At 40.1% G+C, this 20,312-nt stretch overlaps 2 protein-coding genes and 2 pseudogenes across 3 annotated transcripts; 1 reads left to right on the forward strand and 3 right to left on the reverse strand.

Annotated features, from left to right (window-relative positions):
• Positions 1 to 4,110: 4,110 nt before the first annotated feature.
• Positions 4,111 to 11,303, forward strand: LOC103467556 (polyunsaturated fatty acid lipoxygenase ALOX15B-like). Of its 2 annotated transcripts, none has more exons than XM_008414054.2 (15): positions 4,111 to 4,366; positions 4,460 to 4,627; positions 4,833 to 5,037; positions 5,133 to 5,214; positions 5,653 to 5,775; positions 5,856 to 5,959; positions 6,101 to 6,267; positions 6,347 to 6,487; positions 6,927 to 7,130; positions 7,220 to 7,306; positions 7,385 to 7,554; positions 8,342 to 8,463; positions 8,538 to 8,638; positions 10,014 to 10,184; positions 10,687 to 10,818. In XM_008414054.2, exons 2-15 carry the CDS (start codon positions 4,484 to 4,486, stop codon positions 10,699 to 10,701), a joined length of 1,836 nt encoding a protein of 611 aa, XP_008412276.2. In that variant the 5' UTR covers positions 4,111 to 4,366; positions 4,460 to 4,483; the 3' UTR covers positions 10,702 to 10,818. The 2 variants fall into 2 exon arrangements, with proteins under 2 accessions (XP_008412276.2, XP_008412268.2); XM_008414046.3 differs by having other exon boundaries at positions 4,269 to 4,366; positions 10,746 to 11,303.
• LOC103467566 (histone H3) lies at positions 11,286 to 12,645 on the reverse strand. The gene has a single exon (XM_008414068.3). The coding sequence runs from the start codon at positions 12,289 to 12,291 to the stop codon at positions 11,881 to 11,883; it is 411 nt and encodes a 136-aa protein (XP_008412290.1). The 5' UTR covers positions 12,292 to 12,645; the 3' UTR covers positions 11,286 to 11,880.
• Positions 12,646 to 12,780: 135 nt separating this feature from the next.
• On the reverse strand, positions 12,781 to 13,597 carry LOC103467550 (histone H1 pseudogene; annotated as a pseudogene).
• A 1,731-nt stretch (positions 13,598 to 15,328) lies between these two features.
• On the reverse strand, positions 15,329 to 16,136 carry LOC145552589 (histone H2B-like; annotated as a pseudogene).
• Between the last annotated feature and the right edge of the window lie 4,176 nt (positions 16,137 to 20,312).

Consider the following 20,312-nt stretch of genomic DNA (forward strand, 5'->3'; position numbering starts at 1 on the left):
TTAGCTGTGGATCCTGGAGGCCTGAGGACAGAACCTCTTCTGTTCAGCTTCACCGGTTTGGTTTGGTTTGGTTCTGTTCTGAGTGAGCAGGAAAGAACCCGGCTGTCCTGCAGGATGAAACTCTGTCGTGGTTCTGCTCAGGAAACACCAGGCAGTCCAGAAAGACTACTTAAATGGAGGAGCTCCAGATAATGAAATTAAATCAGACTTGTATAGTGTCTCAAAGACATCATCACCAGCATAGCTTACGATTTTTAAATTGTTGTCCAACCAGAGCCAATATATACTGCTCAAAAAAATAAAGGGAACACTTAAACAACACAATATAACTCCAAGTAAATCAAACTTCTGTGAAATCAAACTGTTCACTTAGGAAGCAACACTGATTGACCCGACGAGGGTCCCCGTTGTCAATCAGTGTTGCTTCCTAAGTGGACAGTTTGATTTCACAGAAGTTTGATTTACTTGGAGTTATATTGTGTTGTTTAAGTGTTCCCTTTATTTTTTTGAGCAGTGTATTAATCCTCATTTCAGTCCGTCATGGTTGTTGTTTTATTCCCGCTTGTGCATATCAGGGCGCAGAATAGCGCCGTTTGTCGAGTATCACCTGTGTAGATAAGCCATCATTAATGAACTCTATGAATTCTGTGAAATCTGAGTCAGTCTAATTGTTTGATGGCTGAATTTTATTTAGTGTTATCAGTTTAGTCAGGGTTAAATACAACCCCAACAACTCTTTACTGTTTAAAACCATGTACCACTTTACTGTTACAAACTACTCTCTGTTGGTTTATTATACAAGTCCCATTAAATATGCCACATATGATAAAATGTTGAAATGTTTAAGAGGGGGAGGGGGTAGCATAATTTTGCAAAGCAGAGCAGTTTTGTGCTTCTGTCTCATCACTTTGTAATTTAAAATCATCAGTAGGTTTATCTTTATGCGCTCATCTTTGGTTCCCAAAGCCATAGGCGGGATGACTGCGACCTGGCCGTTCAGATTCAGGTCACATTTGAATCAGATACTTATCCCAGAGGCCTGGGTCGCATTCGCCTCTGTTGTTCAGACTGACATGAAAAGATCAGATGCAAGTCGCATTAACGCAAAAAAATAAAAAATAAAAATAAATAAATAATCAGAATTGGGTCACTTCAGGCTGCAGTGTGAACGGATCCTTAGACTTAACAATGAAAAATAAAACTTAGGGTTTAAAAGTGGAGAACAGCTGCACTTTGAAACATAGAAATGATAAGAGACATGAGTAACACTGTATGTAATCTGGCATAAAGTAATAGTAAGAACCAAGAAGAAATCAGATAATAAATGTGAATCTGATTCTATTCTATTCTCTATCGCCCCCACTTTTCTCAGCAGTTAGTCAAACTACATGATTATAAGTTTTCATCAGATTTATAATCAGAATAGTTAAGAAATGCACTGATTTTGTGCAGCAGAGCTCACCTAACCCCACCTGCTGCTCAGAGCGGAGGCAGAGTTTCTCTGAGCTGCTGTGTATAAACTCCTTCATTCAGGTAAAAATCAGCCTCAGGATATTTAGCTCGTGACTTTCAGAGGCCCTTTTCAGTGGTACTGGATCCGTTAAACATATTTCTATCAAACAATCCCAGTTCTGTGGAAAACCAATTGCAGGGTGTGGAGATGTCCCAGCTTATGTCATAAATTAACACAGAACACTGTGTCTGTTTGTCTGTCAACCGCCCCACACTGTAACTGCAAACATTGTATTTAATTGAAAATAATAAATCAGTTTCATCAAATTGCTAACAACACTCACTTTTAGTTAATTAATTGGACTTTATGGATGAAAAGACTTTTCAACTCACTCTACTCTGGTTAATTTAGAAAGAGTACGTTTTTGATAACTGTGCTTCTTTTTTTTTTGTTTGGAATATCCTAAGAAAGCTACATCCACGTAAAAAGTGCTTTAGTTTTTATTCCTTTAGTGAAACTAAACACATGAACATGAAGTAAATGTGTGGAATGGGTTGAATGACGCTCACTAAATTTCAGAGGAAAACATTGATCACTTTGCATCACTGTGACACTTCAGCTTAACATTGTTTATCATAGAAAGTCTGGACTTTATTCACTCATATCTGACAATGTCAAGATGTTTTTGCTATTTACTTTATGTACAGCTAAACAAAATGCATCATGTTATTTTAGGTTTGTAATACTTAAATTGCATAACATAACTTTATTAGTTTTTACACATTGCAATAATTGATTCTGTTGAGGCTTTTGGTTAATATATGACGGCAGGGACTGGGTAGCAAGGTATCCCACAATGCATTGGGCCACCAGCAGCAGCAACTGAATCACTTATTTGTTACAAACATTGGTTTCAAGATGTTTAAGACAAAAACAGACTCCAAGGCTTCAACTATCCAGCCATTTCATCAAGAATGAAGCTACTTTTCAGAGCAGTAGAGCGCTTATTAGCTAGTTTTTAGCATTTACATTTGCATGAAACTGCACCATGAATGAGTATCTACTGTACTGGAGAAAACATTCAACAACTCTCAGAAATGGTCAACACAGAAATAGAAAAATTACAACATTGGCTCAAAAACAATAAATCATCAGTAAATTTAAAATTCATGATATTCGGAAACAATAAGTTTAGCTGGAAACCACAGATCAGCCTAGTAAAATCTAAAATAGCCAAAAGTGTTGCTGTTCTAAGAGGAATTAGTTTTGTCCTGGACTATAAACCTTTGTTTATTCTATATAACGCACTCATTGTACCACATTTAACATATTGTGTGGAAATTCGGGGGAATACATTCAAAACAAATTTACAGCCATTATACGTCTTACAAAAAATAAAAAATCTATATGAATACTACATAAAGTGGGATATTGAGAACATGAAGTAAATGTGTGGAATGGATTGAATGACGAGTTAAAAAAAGTACAAATGTAAACCAATTTTTAAAAACTCATTAAAACAGAGCTCATTTCAAAATATGATATACAAGAAGACTGTTTAATAGTCTATAATGTAATTGATGATATAAATAGTATTTAAATAATTGTACATAATCAAACATCATGTAAAATGGAAACAAGTACTGTGCATAGAAGGATTCCATGCTGGTCTGCCTGAACTTGGCCAAAGAGCCATTTAGGAACATTTCCCTTGAACTCATTTCTGTACATCATAAAATCTTTGCTTAATCAGCAGGAAGCAGTTCAACTCCGAGTTATGTTTTTAGTAACTCAAAAGTTCCTGCTCTCACGTGACAGGACCTTACTGGACTCAGTTTTACCTCGTTTTCCATGTTCCCACCAGCATTGCCCCATCCAAGCTACAGGTCCTTCTCAAAAATGTAGCATATTGTGATAAAGTTCATTATTTTCCATAATGTAATGATAAAAATTAAACTGACATATATTTTAGATTCATTGCACACCAACTAAAATATTTCAGGTCTTTTATTGTTTTAATAATGATGATTTTGGCGTACAGCTCATGAAAACTCAAAATCCCTGTCTCAAAAAATTAGCATATTTCATCCGACCAATAAAAGAAATGTGTTTTAATACCAAAAAAGTGAACCTTCAAATAATTATGTTCAGTTATGCACTCAATACTTGGTCAGGAATCCTTTTGCAGCCTTCAATGCGGCGTGGCATGGAGGCAATCAGCCTATTTGTTCACAAATTTCTTTCTGTGTCTTACCCTCTTACTTGAGGGTGTCAGTGATGGCCTTCTGGACAGCAGTCAGGTCAGCAGTCCTACCCTGATTGCGGTTTTGAGTAATGAACCAGGCTGGGAGTTTTTAAAAGCCTCAGGAATCTTTTGCAGGTGTTTAGAGTTACTTTGCTGATTCAGATGATAAGGTTAACTGCTCGTTCAGAGAACCTCTTCATGATATGCTAATTTTTTGAGACAGGGATTTTGGGTTTTCATGAGCTGTATACCAAAATCATCATTATTAAAACAATAAAAGACCTGAAATACTTCAGTTGGTGTGCAATGAATCTAAAATATATGACAGTTTAATTTTTATCATTACATTATGGAAAATAATGAACTTTTTCACAATATGCTTATTTTTTTTAGAAGGACCTGTATATGCTGAGGAAGGTGTGATCCAGTCAAACCAGCTTTTGTTGAGCAAACGTTCTGAAGAATGAAACTTCAGTTGAGTGGGTGTTATTGGAACATTTCTTGGGTATTTCAATTGAAGTGTTTATTAGTAGCTATGTATTGTCCAATAGGACTGTTTCAACCAGGCCACTCCCACATTAACCGAGTATAAAAAGGCTGATCCGCCACCTGGTCTTATATCAGCTCAAGCAGGTCTTCAGAAGATCATCTTGGTCAAGTTAAAGCAAGTAAGAATTATCTGTTGAACAAACAGGTTTGTATTGATGCAAGCTGTGATTTCTCCTGAGATTAATGCTGCTTCTTGGTTGTTCCTCTGTCAGGTTTCATCTGTTCTCTAGGAAAACATGGTGAGCTATAAAGTAAGCGTCTACACTGGAGATGCTGCTCATTTTAGCACTTTCCATGATTTCTGCATCACATTGGTGGGGACAGATGGTGAGAGTGAACCCACGAAGCTCAGCACATGGATCCCATCCTTTAAACTGAATGTAAGGATGAAAACTCCTCATCGTTAAACCCTGCACATTTAATTTTGCTTTGAATTATTTAAACCCTGACCACTTTCCGATATGCTCAACACAAGCAGGTTCTTTTATAAGTTTGGTTCACTCCACTGAAGTTTCTCCTCAACCACTGGGATAAGTTAGTTGAATCTTGGAGAATTCATTTGAGATGTTTTCCTTGTTTTTTCAGCCGTTCACTCATGAGGTGAAATGCACCAAGCCACTTGGTGAGCTTTTAGCAATCATTTTGCAGAAGGAATACCATTGGGTGTACCCAAACGGCTCGTGGTTTGTTGCTAAGGTGGTGGTGGAATCGCCAATGGGACACATCTTCCAGTTCCCGATCTACAAATGGATCACTGACTGCAAGGATCACTATTTCCAGGAGGGATCAGGTTGGTTCACATTGAGCACCTTGCAGAGAAAAAATACACTGTGAGGAAGAAAAATCTCCAACAAATTTTATTGAATAACACTTTTTCTTCTGTAGCAAAATTTTTCAGTCAAGAAAAAGAAAACATCACCAAATTATGTTGGACAAAAGATGTCGAAGAACAGCAGGCCCTCTATAGGTAAGAACCAACCTATCCTTTAATCCTGTCCATTCTTTATACCTGCTTCCCCAGCCTGCCCCATCAGCCAGGGTTTATTTATATAAACCCTCTGATGGGGTTTATGTTAATAAAATATTTCAGTTGGTGTGCAATGAATCTAAAATATATGACAGTTTAATTTTTATCATTACATTATGGAAAATGATTAACTTTAACACAATATGCTAATTTTTTTGAGAATGGCCTGTATATGCTGAGGAAGGAGTGATCTGATGGGGTTTATGTTTATGTTAATAAACCCCATCAGAGGTTTTATTAATATAAACCCTCTGAAAGGAGAAACTTTTCTATAAGCGTAGCTCTATTACTGAACATCGTCAGTGTTCAGTTATCCTGAAAACATGACATTGATTTTTCCTTTGCTAAAACCAGTTGTCTCTTTTCTGTTTGCCTTAGCTGGGATCAGCCTAAAGATGGAATACCATACAACATTAAAGCAGAGTCCTGTAGTTCACTGCCCGTTGATGTGCGTTTCTCCTACACGAAGGAAATAGAGATGATGTACACTAAAGAAAAAGCGTAAGATTTCCCTCCCTGGTTTTACTTCCATCTTAAATGGGTTTTAATTATTGAACTTAATGATTATTTCCATTGTTTAGGCTTGATGAGCTAAAAGTGGCAGAATGGTTGGAGCACAAGAAAAAGTGGACTAATATTGAAGACATAAAATATTTGTACTCCTACCATCGCACTGAAATATCTGGTACTGCATCATCACTAAGCATGTTTCTGTTTCTGGTAGACACTTCATCCTTCACAAATACTGACCCCTTGGCATCACCCCAGTTTGGTCAGATTTAGACAGCAGCGAAGGATCTTTGCTAAAACATGAAGTCTTTTTCAGATTATGTCTGTCAGAATTGGAAGAAGGACTCCTTCTTCGGCTACCAGTTTCTGAACGGAGTAAACCCGATGATGATCCAGCGCTGTGAAACTCTGCCTGAGAACTTTCAAGTGACTGATGAGATGGTCTTCAAAGATGGGAATCAGAGTCTGACAGATGAGATGAAGGTGGTTATCTGATGGCGAGTCATGTTTTTAGACTGTTAAGCCTCCTGGTAACTAACCTTCTGCTGAAATTTACAAACAGAAAGGCAACATCTTCTTGAGTGACTACAAGATGTTGGATGGAGTGAAGGCAAACATCATAGATGGGAAGCAGCAGTACATGGTGGCTCCTCTTGTTTTGCTGCACCAAACTGATGACAAACTGATGCCGATTGCAATTCAGGTGAGGTATCCATCCAAACTTAGTTGCTGGTGATAGATTATATACCCCTTAACTTTGCTTAACATTTTCAAGACTCTTGAAAATGAGTCTTGAATGCTCAAAAAAGTAAAGTACAAGTCCAGCTAAATTTATTTCTTAGAGGTTTCAGTGAGAGATTCTGCTGCAATATATATAAAAAGTTTAAGTCATGCATCATTAGTACAGTATATTAAATGAGGGAACTGCTGTAAATCGGATAACTGAAGTTCTATCTTAAGTCTGCATCAATGACAGTTTGTGAGATGAAACTCATTTGTCTGGACTTAAGGTGTACATGCATTGCTACCTGTATCTGCCATAGATCAGTTTTACATTTTGTACTGGTTCATTAGCATAGATCCGTTTGGGTCATCCAGTGGACCAGAATGATTGTGGATCATTTTCTGTGCTCATCCTGCAGCTGAAACAGATTCCAGCAGAGGACAACCCCGTATTCCTCCCCACTGACTCGGAGTGGGACTGGTTGTTGGCAAAGATGTTTGTGAAAAATGCAGATTTTAACATGCATGAACTCAGTTCTCACCTGCTACGCACTCACCTGCTGGCTGAGGTGTTCGCAGTGGCTCTGCTGCGCCAAATACCCATGATGCATCCTCTCTACAAGGTATTGGGAGCTTGTTGGTTGATCATTAGTTGGAATATTTTCACACAAAGGTAACTCTGGTGGTGTTGCTAATAAACGACCTTTTCCAGCTTCTCATACCTCACACTCGCTACACGCTGATGATCAACTGCCTCGCGCGGAAACTTCTCTTATCTGATGATGGCATTTTCACCAAGGTAAGAAAGAAAAATCACTGAGTCAGGAACAATGTCCACACCTACATCACCAAGTTACAGACGCCGTCTCCCCCCTAGATTGCATCTTCTGGTGGTGAAGGTATGTTCACCATTCTGCGGAAGGCGCTCTCCTCCATGACCTACAGATCCCTCTGTTTACCAGACGACATCTGTGACCGTGGGCTGGAGGATGTGCCCAACTTCTTCTACAGAGACGATGGTCTGAAGCTGTGGGACATCATCCACAGGTACAGACTGTTTGCTTTTTATCCTGAGGTAAAAAAAAAAAAAAAAGAATCAACTGAAAGTTCCGGTCTAGTTGTTGAAACAAGAATTTAAATTATTCTAGAGTAAAATAAGTAGTTATTTTAACTTGATATTATGAGTAAAATAATGGAGAAATGTGGCTCTTTAACCAGGTGGACAGGTTTTTTTTCTTGCATATTGTGAAATAATTATTTGGTTTAAATTGCAGCATTCACTTAAAACTCAATTCAAGATCAATAAAGTTATAAAACAATGTGTAAACAACTTGTCTCTTGTTGTTAAATCAACTTTAGTTTTTGAGTTAAAACCAAAACTATTTTTCTTGTTGACTTAAATTGTATTTCCCAGGCAGCAGGTGGATTTTCATTTTCAAGTTAATCCACCTTCAAATGTTTTACAGTGTATTTATAAAGTCCCTCTGACTTATTTAATCTTATTTTTGGAGAGAACTGCACCTATAATTCAACCTCAAAGCAGCCAAATACTGTAAAAAAAAAAAAAAACACCAAAAAAATCAAAAGGAAATATGATGAAGCTGCCATAACCCTTAGGTTTACTGTGAATACAAAATGTTGTACCCTTTTAATTTCTTCTTATAAGTTAGAATGTAAGCAAGTGTTGAAAATTTTGCAGAAAAAATGATAAGTTATATACATTTTGAAAAGTATTTATGAAAATGTTTGTTTCTGTTATAAAACATCAGTCTGACTTTGGGCTGATGTGCTGACTGTAAACTGCAGCAGGAATGAATCCTGAATGTTCCTACAGCTTTGTGAAGGGAACCCTCCAGTACTACTACAAGGACAATGAGATGGTCCAGGAAGACCAGGCTCTGCAGCAGTGGATCGGTGATATATATTCATATGGGTTCCTCAAAGAGAAAAACACAGGTGGGTAAATGTTTTCATCCTGGCTCGAAAAGTCAACTTTCTATCAATGCTGAACATCACTAACTCATTTTCAGGTATTCCAATGAGATTCGACACTGTAGACGAGTTGGTAAAGTTTGTCACCATGGTGATCTTCACCTGCTCAGCACAGCACTCGGCTGTGAACGCCGGACAGGTAAGTTTCTCGAACTACTGAAGTTGTGCTGCAGAGCGTGCTGAGAGGCAGTCCTATTTTAAAAACAAAGATCAGCGTGTGAAGCAAAGAGACGTTTCTGTCTTGCAGGGGAAGTTTACGTTAGCTTGTTCAGGAAGTTGGTAGCTGTTACCATAGTAACCTGGTCTCAGATATGCATTATGTTAACTGTTAGCATTCTGTTTTCGTTTCTTAAGCAGTGAAAGCTGCCATGTTGAGCTCAGCTAGCAGATGTGGACCAATCATTTTAAGCATTTTAGTTTATGATGGAGTTTAGATCAACAGGGGTTGACAGTCCAACTCAGATTTGTCATTGTTGCAGTATTACTGGACGTAAAATGCGTTTAGTGAAGAACTAAGTGGTCGCTCCTTATTTCATTAGCAGCATCCAGGCTCTCTATAACCGTTTTTTTATGTGGTGACTGGCAGCAGATAATTTAGTGGTTTCGGTACCAGAACAGTATATGTCAGCCATATAGCAACATTTTTATGAAACCTTGTTATTACGTAGTGAAAGCTTCTTCAATCATAACGGAGGCTCAGATGTCTTTACTGAACATTTTTGGTTCAGATTTTATTGCACAAACAAGGGCGACAGCCGATAACGGCAAAGCTGTTCGTAACCTAGCAACCGAAATCAACAGAAGGCAAGATAGTGACGAAAGACAAAACTAGAACCTGTTAAGTGCTTTTCAAAATAAAAGACTTCCTCTCTCCAAAATAAATCACTTTGAATGTAAATATGATTCTCTTCACTTTTTTGTAATTATGTACCATCATGTTAAATTCAGTGAATAGTCAAAATAATCATGTAAATTTAGCTTAACTTATAATTGTAAATAAGTCACTAATCATGTACTTAACACCATGTGAACGTAAATAAGTCACAACACTTGTTGCTTGGATGGGTACATTTAATCATTTGTGGTCATTAAATTTAACCCACAAAAACATCAATTGTTTTTTTTATTGACAGTCATAACATTACCAATATTATGAGATGTTTTCCTTACGTCGTGAATCCCACACACCTACCTTATTTCATTGCTGATATGGAAAATTCACTGATATATAGATTGTTAAATATTAGTCAAGATCATTTTTTGCTGCTTGCAGACTTAATTTTCTATGTGGAAACAAATGTGTTTTTGGACAAACTGATTAAATGAGCTAATAGATAAATTATCAGAGGACCACACTTAACATTACTCTTAATTCTGGATAAAAATGTTTCATTGCAAACTACAGCTGATGTATTTTTATTCTAACGGTAATCATCAATGAAAAGTCAAGACTTATCAAGTCAAACAGAGCATCTTGCAGACTGATTGGTGTCTGTTGGGTTTGGTTCCTGCAGTATGACTTCATTGGCTGGATGCCCAACTCCCCAGCGACCCTGCAATGTCCACCGCCTTCCAAAAAGGGAGAAGCTACAGAGGAAACTCTACTGGACACACTGCCTTCTTTGGATATTACCGTGCAGTCGATGGCCGCAGTTTGGCTGCTCAGCAAGCAGTCCAGTGACTCCGTAAGTAGCCCTGGTTCTGTTAACATGTCTCCTAACTCCAAGACCTGATCTCCAACGGGTGGTTCTGGTCACAGTCACTGTGTGATCCCACCAGGTGGTAATAACTTTGACATTAACCCCATCAGATTCTGAGAGTGACTATGGTCCGGCCCCAATGTTCACACTTCCACCCTTGTTCCGTCCTTGAGTCCTTCAAATGAGTGTTTTTGTTGAAGGGTTTGAGTGCGTGGTCTTTAGCACCGCCCCATTTGCACCCTTGATACACACTTTGGTTAAGACACACCCAAGTGGACTTCGACAAAAATATTACCCTGCATGTGAGGTTTTTAATTAAAAGGTGTAAATACAGCAATGGGTTTTTCCTTTTTGATAATTGTGACCAGAACCTCTGCTCCATTCAGCCATCATGGAGCAGTCTATGAAAGTCTTTTTGATGATATGCATTAATACAGCGCCCTCAACATTATCGTCAAATGTCACAGATGTATGACCTGACCTGTAGGTAAATAATGACTGAGACCACGATGGAAACCAGATTAAACATTCCTCTGTAATCAACAGGAGTTCCTCGGCAACTACCCAGAGCAGCGGTTTATTGAAAATGTTCCCCTGAACAATATAAAGGTCTTCAAAGAGCAACTTGATGAGCTGAGTCTGCAAATTAAAGCCAGAAACGAAGAACTTGAGCTGCCTTACACATACCTGGACCCGAAGGTGGTGGAGAACAGTGTGAGCGTTTAGGGTTGGATCCTTCATCGGTTCTGGTTAAGTTCCTCCTGAACAAGACAGCTTGGTATAAGTTAGGGTGATTCTGGGTTGGTGGAGGGAGACTACTGCTTGTTATCTTAGAAAACTTAAATGATTGTAATAAAAACCTTGTGTTTCTGTAAGAACGCAGAACTAGCAGGAATTAATTGTGACCTTTGAAGCCGTTTGCAATGAAATAACAAGCAGAACCATATTTTCGATTTTTTTAGAGACGTAGTATGGTCTTTCATGTTTGGGAGCTTTTCAACCACAGCTCGATTAATGGCTAGAGATTTTATTGTGATGTTGTTTGTTCCAGGGAGTGAAATAACATGTTGAACCTGATTACATAATAAACTGATTTTAAAATGATTTCATCGGTTTGTCTGGACCTTATTGGGTTTAAAGTTATACAACTTTGGGCATTCATTTAACTCAAGGAACACAGTCAGCTGATTCGTTGCTGGCCATTAACAAAACTAAATTAAGTTTTTATTAATATACTTAACATTCATATTTGCCAAGTTAAGCTAAAATATGAGACTACAGAATAAACAGATTGGGAGCAGAGCCAAATTTTTCATTAGCATGCCCCTAGGAGTCTTTACGTCCTAAAATATAGGTTTGATTCGACATTCCAGTCTGTAGTGTTTAAATGTGTAGGGGAAAAAAAAAATCTAAGGAAAAAAAAAGTACCATGCCGAGGGCAGAACTGAACCCCAGGAACATAATTTCACACCGAGGAGTCTGAAAAGACCATCTTTTAGCAAATATCTTTTCTGAATATGTTGCAGCCTCTAAAATGCTAACACATCGACAAGAATCACTCACAATAGGTTTTAGGCGAGCACACCTAATGAAAGATTGAATAAGAGGTCTTTGCTCAGTAGGGGAGTGCGTGTTTTGGCTCTTAAAAGAGCCGTTGTGTTTGCCTGAGCTGCTGCGGCCTCTACGCCCGCTCTCCGCGGATGCGGCGGGCCAGCTGGATGTCTTTGGGCATGATGGTGACCCTCTTGGCGTGGATGGCGCACAAGTTGGTGTCCTCGAAGAGCCCCACCAGGTAGGCCTCGCTGGCCTCCTGCAGAGCCATGACGGCCGAGCTCTGGAAACGCAGGTCGGTCTTAAAGTCCTGGGCGATCTCCCGGACCAGCCGCTGGAAGGGCAGCTTGCGGATCAGCAGCTCGGTGGATTTCTGGTAGCGGCGGATCTCCCGGAGAGCCACGGTACCGGGCCTGTAGCGGTGGGGTTTCTTGACGCCGCCGGTGGCCGGAGCGCTCTTGCGGGCGGCCTTGGTGGCCAGCTGCTTCCTGGGGGCTTTGCCTCCGGTGGATTTCCTGGCGGTCTGCTTGGTTCTTGCCATCCTTTAAACTTTCTCTAAACTCAGAGAAAATATGAAGCGGTTCTGAGCCTCGCTGCTTTTAAAATAGGGTAGCAACTGGGAGGCGGAGACGCTGTTTGAGTTTTCAGCTCCTGATTGGTGGACAGATGCAGCTCCGCCCACAGAACCGGCCTTCCGGGCTCTTTGGTGGCTGCTTATTTAAGGAAGTTCCTGAAACAGTCCGTGAACCTCCCCTCCCTCAATGCTTTAGGGCCACAGTCTATGTCCCGCTGTGCAGGAAGCTCTTCTAGTTGGTCTGTAAAAGTCACACCGAATTTTGTTTTACAATAATTATGTAATTTTTTTGGGAACCAAATAGCATCCTAAATAAATATTTTAGCAATTTCTATTTACAATATATAATTGTATTTGAAGTGCTATATAAGTAAATATAAAGTATTAAAAGTTAACCAACTTACAATACATAAATGGAAAACAAGTAATTAAGTCTTTTTCCCGATCATACTCAAGACCAGTTCCTATCAACTTTATTTGAAGAAAATATATATGTTGATTATAAGTAACGGAATGAGCTCTTATGCGTTGCAGTGTTGGCTCTTAAAAGAGCCTTTGTTTAGTTGATGTCTGTGAGGGATGGAGTTCACTTCTTGGCTGCTGCCTTCTTGACTTTGGGCTTAGCGGTCTTCTTCGCTGGAGCTTTCTTGGCTGCTGCCTTCGCAGGGCTCTTAGTGGCCTTCTTGACCGCCTTCTTAGGGCTCTTCGCTGCCTTCTTGATGGCTGCCGGTTTCTTAGCCTTCTTGGGAGACTTCTTGGCAGCAGCAGCAGCAGGCTTCTTGGCTGCTACTTTCTTGGGCTTCTTGGCCGCCGCTGCTGCGGGTTTCTTCGCCGCCGCGGGTTTCTTCGCTTTAGCAGCGGGTTTCTTCGCCTTGGTCTCGGCCTTGCTGCCCATCTTGAAGGAGCCGGAGGCCCCGGTTCCCTTGGTGTGGACCAGGGTTCCCTTGGTGAGCAGGCTCTTAATGGCGGTCCTGACTCGGGCTTTGTTTTTGTCCACATCGTATCCTCCGGCGGCCAGAGCCTTCTTGAGGGCGGCCGCCGACACGCCGCCTCGCTCCTTGGAAGCGGCCACGGTTTTCACGATCAGCTCGCCGACGCTGGGGCCGCTCTTCTTGGGCTTGGGGGCCTTCTTCTTGGCCGCTTTGGCTGGAGCGGCGACGGGCGGTGGAGCTGGAGCGACTTCTGCCATCTTCTGCTGGCGATTCAACAACAGTCAGAGTGGAAATGAGAAACCCGGAGCAGCGCGCGGCACTTAAACGCACCATGAGAACCGTGGAGACTCAACCGCGTCCGGGGCTCATCGCAGCATCATGGACTTTAAAACTTTGTGTTTTCTCGGCGGCATAAAACAGCTGAAATCTCCGTGTTGGATCAGCGCTGCGGGCCGACAGTGTAGTGGATCCGTAGCGGACTAGTTTCTCTTCGTGTTCAGCTTCTGGAAATCTCTGAAGCTTTCTGCTCTTTGTTACCGGAGCCTGAAAACTGCACCGATTCACGGCGGAACATGCTGATAATCGCTGTATTTTCCGTCCTTTCTCCTCGTCAGATCCTATCATCCTTATCAAATACTGTCTGGACGCTTCTTGACATGTTAGTGTAAAGACTGAGAATAAAAACAACCAGCCGCGGAGTCTCATTTCTTCCTGAAATGAAGATATTGTAGCATCAGCAAACACATTGATGATGGCGTCTCATGATGTTGCCAGACTTCCTAGCAGCGCTAATCAAAGTCATATTTTCTGCTGTCAACTCCTGAAATTAATAAAAAAAATAACTTCAAGATTATAACTAGAAGTTGAACTGAATGAATAAAGTATTTTCTACACTTTCTCAATCTGCCCTGGGTTTTACAAAGTTAGTTTGAAACAGAGTATTTGTGTTTTTGGCTTCCTTTGTGTGCCTGAATAAAATGACTTAAACACATTCCTTCAATTGTTTTGCTTCTTAATTAGCTCTATTTTAATCTCTTTTTAAATTGCCACATTTTTATTACATCCTGAGAGAAAAACGATGGGCTTTAATGTATATATGATAACAGATTAGATGTAAGATTTTGCTCTTCAGTCCAAGTAAAATCGACAGAGTGAAAACAAAATTTATAGAGTGAAAACATTTCACTCTATAAATATGGAATCAAAATCATTATTCTAAAAAATGTTTTATTGTAAGAGCCCCAAGAAAAAGGATTTCAATAAACTTTCAATAACCCAAGGACTGATTAACATGTAATGTGTGTAAACTTCGGAACATCGCTGCTGAAAAGTAAATTGGTGTTTTTGAATTTGAAATCCAGAATCTGCTTTGCTTTTTAAATAACAAGGACGTTTTTTTTCTCATAACATCTTAGAAAACTTATACTGAATAACAAACAAGAAAAAAATATCTTGAACAGTTAATTTTAATTGAAATTTTTGGGAAATATTTCCACTGAGATGTTGCCAAAAGTTTTCTTATAGTCATCCTCACCCTCTGGACCTGGGTCACGTGTTTTCATCACAGTACAGAAACTCTGGCGTTTTAGTTTTTCTGCATTCTCACTGGGAAAAATGCAGAAAGACCAGAAGTCCTGCGTTGCAGCAGGCAGACAAGAACCAAGCGTCAATTTTTAATGCTTGATAAGCTGTTAATTATATAACTTTGCTAAACATAAAAATAATTCCAGAAAAGATAGAACTTTGGAATGACAGAAAACTAGGCAAACTGTTTAAGTTTGAGCTAAAAGAGGGAGCAACACTTTGCTTTTTACAAATGTCTTTAAAAAATTGTGTAATATTGTATGAAATTTGTTTTTTCTCAATTTCTTATAGTTTGAAATGATTAAAATGTAGGTCAGAGGATCCATTTTGGGCTGAAAATTTTTAGAAACACTTTAGCTGTTTACTTGAAACCCATTTTTCAAAATCAGTTTACCATTAGGTAAAAACTATCAAGGGTTTAAAATTTAGATTTCTAGATCAATGGGAATCCAACTTTATTTTTAAACAGATCTTCAATGTATTTGCAGTTGAAGTTCTCAAAACGTTTATTTTAAGGGAAAAACAGATGTTTATCAAGCCCTGATTACTTATTTGCATTTTAATTTAGAGAACTTTTTCTTTCATTACTCTAACCTCCAATACACCATACTTTTACATTTTATGATGGTTTATCATTTTTTCACTTTATTAAACTTAAAGTCCATGGAATTTAAAGTACTGAACCATTTTAGATCATCAGTACAGCTTAAGAACAGTTCCAGTGTTTTTCTTTTTCTAAGAGTCATGTGTTATAGCTCAATCTTCCTGAACAAAGCAGACTAAAGCGTCAGGGTCAGCGCTCTTCAGACATTGTGGGTAGCCCTTAAAAGAGCCTTCGGGTTGAGCAACTTCCGCAGCGGACAGTTTACTTAGAGCTTGTGTACTTGGTGACCGCCTTGGTGCCCTCAGACACGGCGTGCTTAGCCAGTTCGCCGGGCAGCAGGAGCCGCACGGCGGTCTGGATCTCCCTGGAGGTGATGGTGGAGCGCTTGTTGTAGTGAGCCAGACGGGAAGACTCGGAGGCGATGCGCTCGAAGATGTCGTTGACGAACGAGTTCATGATGCTCATGGCCTTGGAGGAGATTCCGGTGTCAGGATGGACCTGCTTCAGCACCTTGTACACGTAGATGGCGTAGCTCTCCTTCCCGATCCTTCTCTTCTTCTTGCCTCCTTTGCCGGCCGTCTTGGTCACGGCTTTCTTGGAGCCCTTCTTGGGCGCAGACTTCGCAGGTTCAGGCATTTTCTCTCGGAGTGAAGTTGACGCCATGGTCCGGAGACCATTCTTATACACAGTGCATGTAAATTCAGCTGTACTGTCCCTTCACTGTGATTGGCTGAGCAGTTCAGCGGGCTTCCAATGAGAGGCGGAGGATCAGTGGTTTTAAAATCCCCGCGCGCGCAAATTCAGTGTTCACAGAACATGTTAAAACTCGGATTAGGAGGTGAAACTGAATTATTGCAACATGCTGTATGTACTAGTGATGGATCCAGCAACACCGATGCGTCGGCGCATGCATCAAGCCCAAAGACCAAAACCCGTGTTGGTGCGCGTATTGGTTTCAGCAAGTCACGTGACGGATACAGGAACTGTTTCGAAATGACATTAACGCGCCAAACTGTATTTATAAGGAAGAGAATCTGTCAAAAGCATTTGCCAAACACATTCTTGATTTTTTACATTGTCATCTATGGAGCAGCTTCAAAGGAAATGTTTCCGCAGTGTGGGACCATTTTGATCTTATATTGGAAAATAAGTTTGTTTTCATTTTTGTCGTTTCATCCGGTTCTTGTCAGTTTCTACTTAATCTATCTGAACCCAAATTCAGCTGAAAATGACTTTTAGTTTACTCTCATATTATGTTCTGATTAAGTGTCGCATATGTTTAACTAAGCTGTCTTATTTAAATAAATCTACCTTTTCAATTCTGAGGCCAGGCATGAGAATGAAGTCCCATAAACTCAGACATACAGCCAGTCTACAAATTACTCAATTGCTTTTTATAAATTATTTCATCTACAGTGATCCCTCGCTGTAACGCGGTTCACCTTTCACCGTATCGCTGCTTCGCAGATTTTTTTGTGCAGTTTTTTTTCCCCCAGTGTTCTTCGTCCTGATTGACCATATGATTGGTAAAAAAAAACAGTCTCCGCGCCTCTTCTCTACCTGAGTGCCAATAACGTTACGGTGTTTAATACAGATTGGCCATTCAGGAGATGGAAACTGAAACTTTCAATGTCTACTGGAAAAAAAAAAAAACTGGCGCAAAACCCGACCGGATGCTCGTTTGATGAGATCCGTCTCTCTGCCGTAGATACAGCTGTGAATCTCGCGGGGCAGCTTGGAGGAAACGCTTTAATGACATGACTGCGGATCACATTAAGGCCCGATTGATGCACACGCACATCCGCTGACCTGAAAACAGGTTTTGTTCTTTGGTTTCAATGTAGAGTATTTATTTATGCTGCGTAAGGTAACTACTTCACGGATTTCGCTTATCACGGGTTATTTTCGAAAGGCAACCCCTAAGAAAAACAAGGGTTCGTGTAAATGTAGTGTTTACTTAATTTTTTTCTACAGCCGGAGAAGGTTTGTCAAAAAAGCGTAACAGGCTAAATTTCAAAAGGTTGTAAAAACTTTTTAAATAAAAAATTGTGGGGGAAAAAAACAGTGCATGCATCCTCATTCCAAACACATTCACTTAAATTTTCACTTTATGGTAGCCTACATGTTCACATTATTTATTGACTGTATATCAAATATATTTTTAATTTAACTGAAGATATGACATAATACACTATACAATATTCAATAAAATACAAAGACTTAAATCTTATCGTTGTATAGACTTGGTCATCAAATCACTACGTTGCTTGTACGAATGTCCAGCAGGTGTCAGTATTGAGTGACACAGAATCGACTACCCATCACTAGTATGTACGGATGAAACTGAAACAATACAACACTGTATCATTTAAACCAAGCGAAAGACAGGATTTCATAGTAAAACAAATCAATTCCTGACCCCTTGGTGGGGTCAGGAGGGTTGCTGGTGCCTATCTCCAGCTAACGTACCGGGTGAGAGGAGGGGTCACCTGGGCAGGTCGCCAGTCTGTTGCAGGGCAACACAGAGACACACAGGACAAACAACCATGCACACACACACTCACACCTAGGGGCAATTTTAGACAGACCAATTAACCTAGCAGTCATGTTTTTGTACTTTGGGAGGAAACTGGAGTACCCGGAGAAAACCCACGCATGCACAGGGAGAACATGCAAACTCCATGCAGAGAGACCAGGGCGGGGAATTGAACCCTGAACCTTCTTGCTGCAAGGCAACAGCTCTACCAACTGCGCCACTGTGCAGCCCAAGTGCTTCACATGATTAAAATAAAAATAAAAACAGAATAAACAGTGAGAAAGAGAAAGAGATTTTGAAAAAGATTAAATAAGATAAAAACATTATTAAAAGTAAAGATAAAAACATTAAAAACATCGATCCACGTGAGGACTTGCCCTTATGGGGTCTCCTCGAACAGCTCAAACCTCAGAGTTTTAGTAAGCGACATCTTGCCAGGATTCTCAAACCTCAGAGTTTTAGCAGAGCGACATCTTGCAAGGATTCTCAAACCTGAGAGTTTTAGCAGAGCGACATCTTGCAAGGATTCTCAAACCTCAGAGTTTTAGCAGAGTGACATCTTGCAAGGATTCTCAAACCTCAGAGTTTTAGCAGAGCGACATCTTGCCAGGATTCTCAAACCTCAGAGTTTTAGCAGAGCGACATCTTGCCAGGATTCTCAAACCTCAGAGTTTTAGCAGAGTGACATCTTGCAAGGATTCTCAAACCTCAGAGTTTCAGCAGAGTGACATCTTGCCAGGATTCTCAAACCTCAGAGTTTTAGCAGAGCGACATCTTGCAAGGATTCTCAAACCTCAGTTTTAGCAGAACGACATCTTGCAAGTATTCTCAAACCTCAGTTTAAGCAGAGCGACATCTTGCAAGGATTCTCAAACCTCAGAGTTTTAGCAGAGTGACATCTTGCAAGGATTCTCAAACCTCAGAGTTTAAGCAGAGCGACATCATACAAGGATTCTCAAACCTCAGAGTTTTAGCAGAGCAACATCATACAAGGATTCTCAAACCTCAGAGTTTTAGCAGAGCGACATCATACAAGGATTCTCAAACCTCAGAGTTTTAGCAGAGCAACATCTTGCAAGGATTCTCAAACCTCAGAGTTTTAGCAGAGCGACATCATACAAGGATTCTCAAACCTCAGAGTTTAAGCAGAGCGACATCATACAAGGATTCTCAAACCTCAGAGTTTTAGCAGAGCGACATCTTGCAAGGATTCTCAAACCTCAGAGTTTAAGCAGAGCGACATCTTGCAAGGATTCTCAAACCTCAGAGTTTTAGCAGAGCGACATCATACAAGGTTTCTCAAACCTCAGAGTTTTAGCAGAGCGACATCTTGCAAGGATTCTCAAACCTCAGAGTTTAAGCAGAGTGACATCTTGCAAGGATTCTCAAACCTCAGAGTTTTAGCAGAGTGACATCTTGCAAGGATTCTCAAACCTCAGAGTTTTAGCAGAGCAACATCATACAAGGATTCTCAAACCTCAGAGTTTAAGCAGAGCAACATCATACAAGGATTCTCAAACCTCAGAGTTTTAGCAGAGCGACATCATACAAGGATTCTCAAACCTCAGAGTTTTAGCAGAGCGACATCATACAAGGATTCTCAAACCTCAGAGTTTTAGCAGAGTGACATCTTGCAAGGATTCTCAAACCTCAGAGTTTTAGCAGAGCAACATCATACAAGGATTCTCAAACCTCAGAGTTTAAGCAGAGCGACATCTTGCAAGGATTCTCAAACCTCAGAGTTTAAGCAGAGCGACATCATACAAGGATTCTCAAACCTCAGAGTTTTAGCAGAGCGACATCTTGCAAGGATTCTCAAACCTCAGAGTTTTAGCAGAGCGACATCTTGCAAGGATTCTCAAACCTCAGAGTTTAAGCAGAGCGACATCTTACAAGGATTCTCAAACCTCAGAGTTTTAGCAGAGCAACATCATACAAGGATTCTCAAACCTCAGAGTTTTAGCAGAGCAACATCTTGCAAGGATTCTCAAACCTCAGAGTTTAAGCAGAGCAACATCTTGCAAGGATTCTCAAACCTCAGAGTTTTAGCAGAGCGACATCTTGCAAGGATTCTCAAACCTCAGAGTTTTAGCAGAGCGACATCTTGCAAGGATTCTCAAACCTCAGAGTTTTAGCAGAGCAACATCAAACAAAGATTCTCAAACCTCAGAGTTTTAGCAGAGCAACATCAAACAAAGATTCTCAAACCTCAGAGTTTTAGCAGAGCAACATCATACAAAGTTTCTCAAACCTCAGAGTTTAAGCAGAGCGACATCTTGCAAGGATTCTCAAACCTCAGAGTTTTAGCAGAGTGACATCTTGCAAGGATTCT

Source organism: Poecilia reticulata, chromosome 1 (genome assembly GCF_904066995.2).
Source record: "Poecilia reticulata chromosome 1, P_reticulata-male-v2, whole genome shotgun sequence".
In the NCBI taxonomy this organism is placed as follows: Eukaryota; Metazoa; Chordata; class Actinopteri; order Cyprinodontiformes; family Poeciliidae; genus Poecilia; species Poecilia reticulata.

Excerpts from the sequence above, each read along its gene's own strand:
- LOC103467556 (XM_008414046.3), top strand. The coding sequence starts at position 4,484 with ATGGTGAGCTATAAAGTAAGCGTCTACACTGGAGATGCTGCTCATTTT. Across the intron at positions 7,555-8,341 it reads CTGTGGGACATCATCCACAG|CTTTGTGAAGGGAACCCTCC; the intron begins GTACAGACTGTT and ends ATGTTCCTACAG. Across the intron at positions 8,464-8,537 it reads CCTCAAAGAGAAAAACACAG|GTATTCCAATGAGATTCGAC; the intron begins GTGGGTAAATGT and ends ACTCATTTTCAG.
- LOC103467566 (XM_008414068.3), bottom strand. The coding sequence starts at position 12,291 with ATGGCAAGAACCAAGCAGACCGCCAGGAAATCCACCGGAGGCAAAGCC.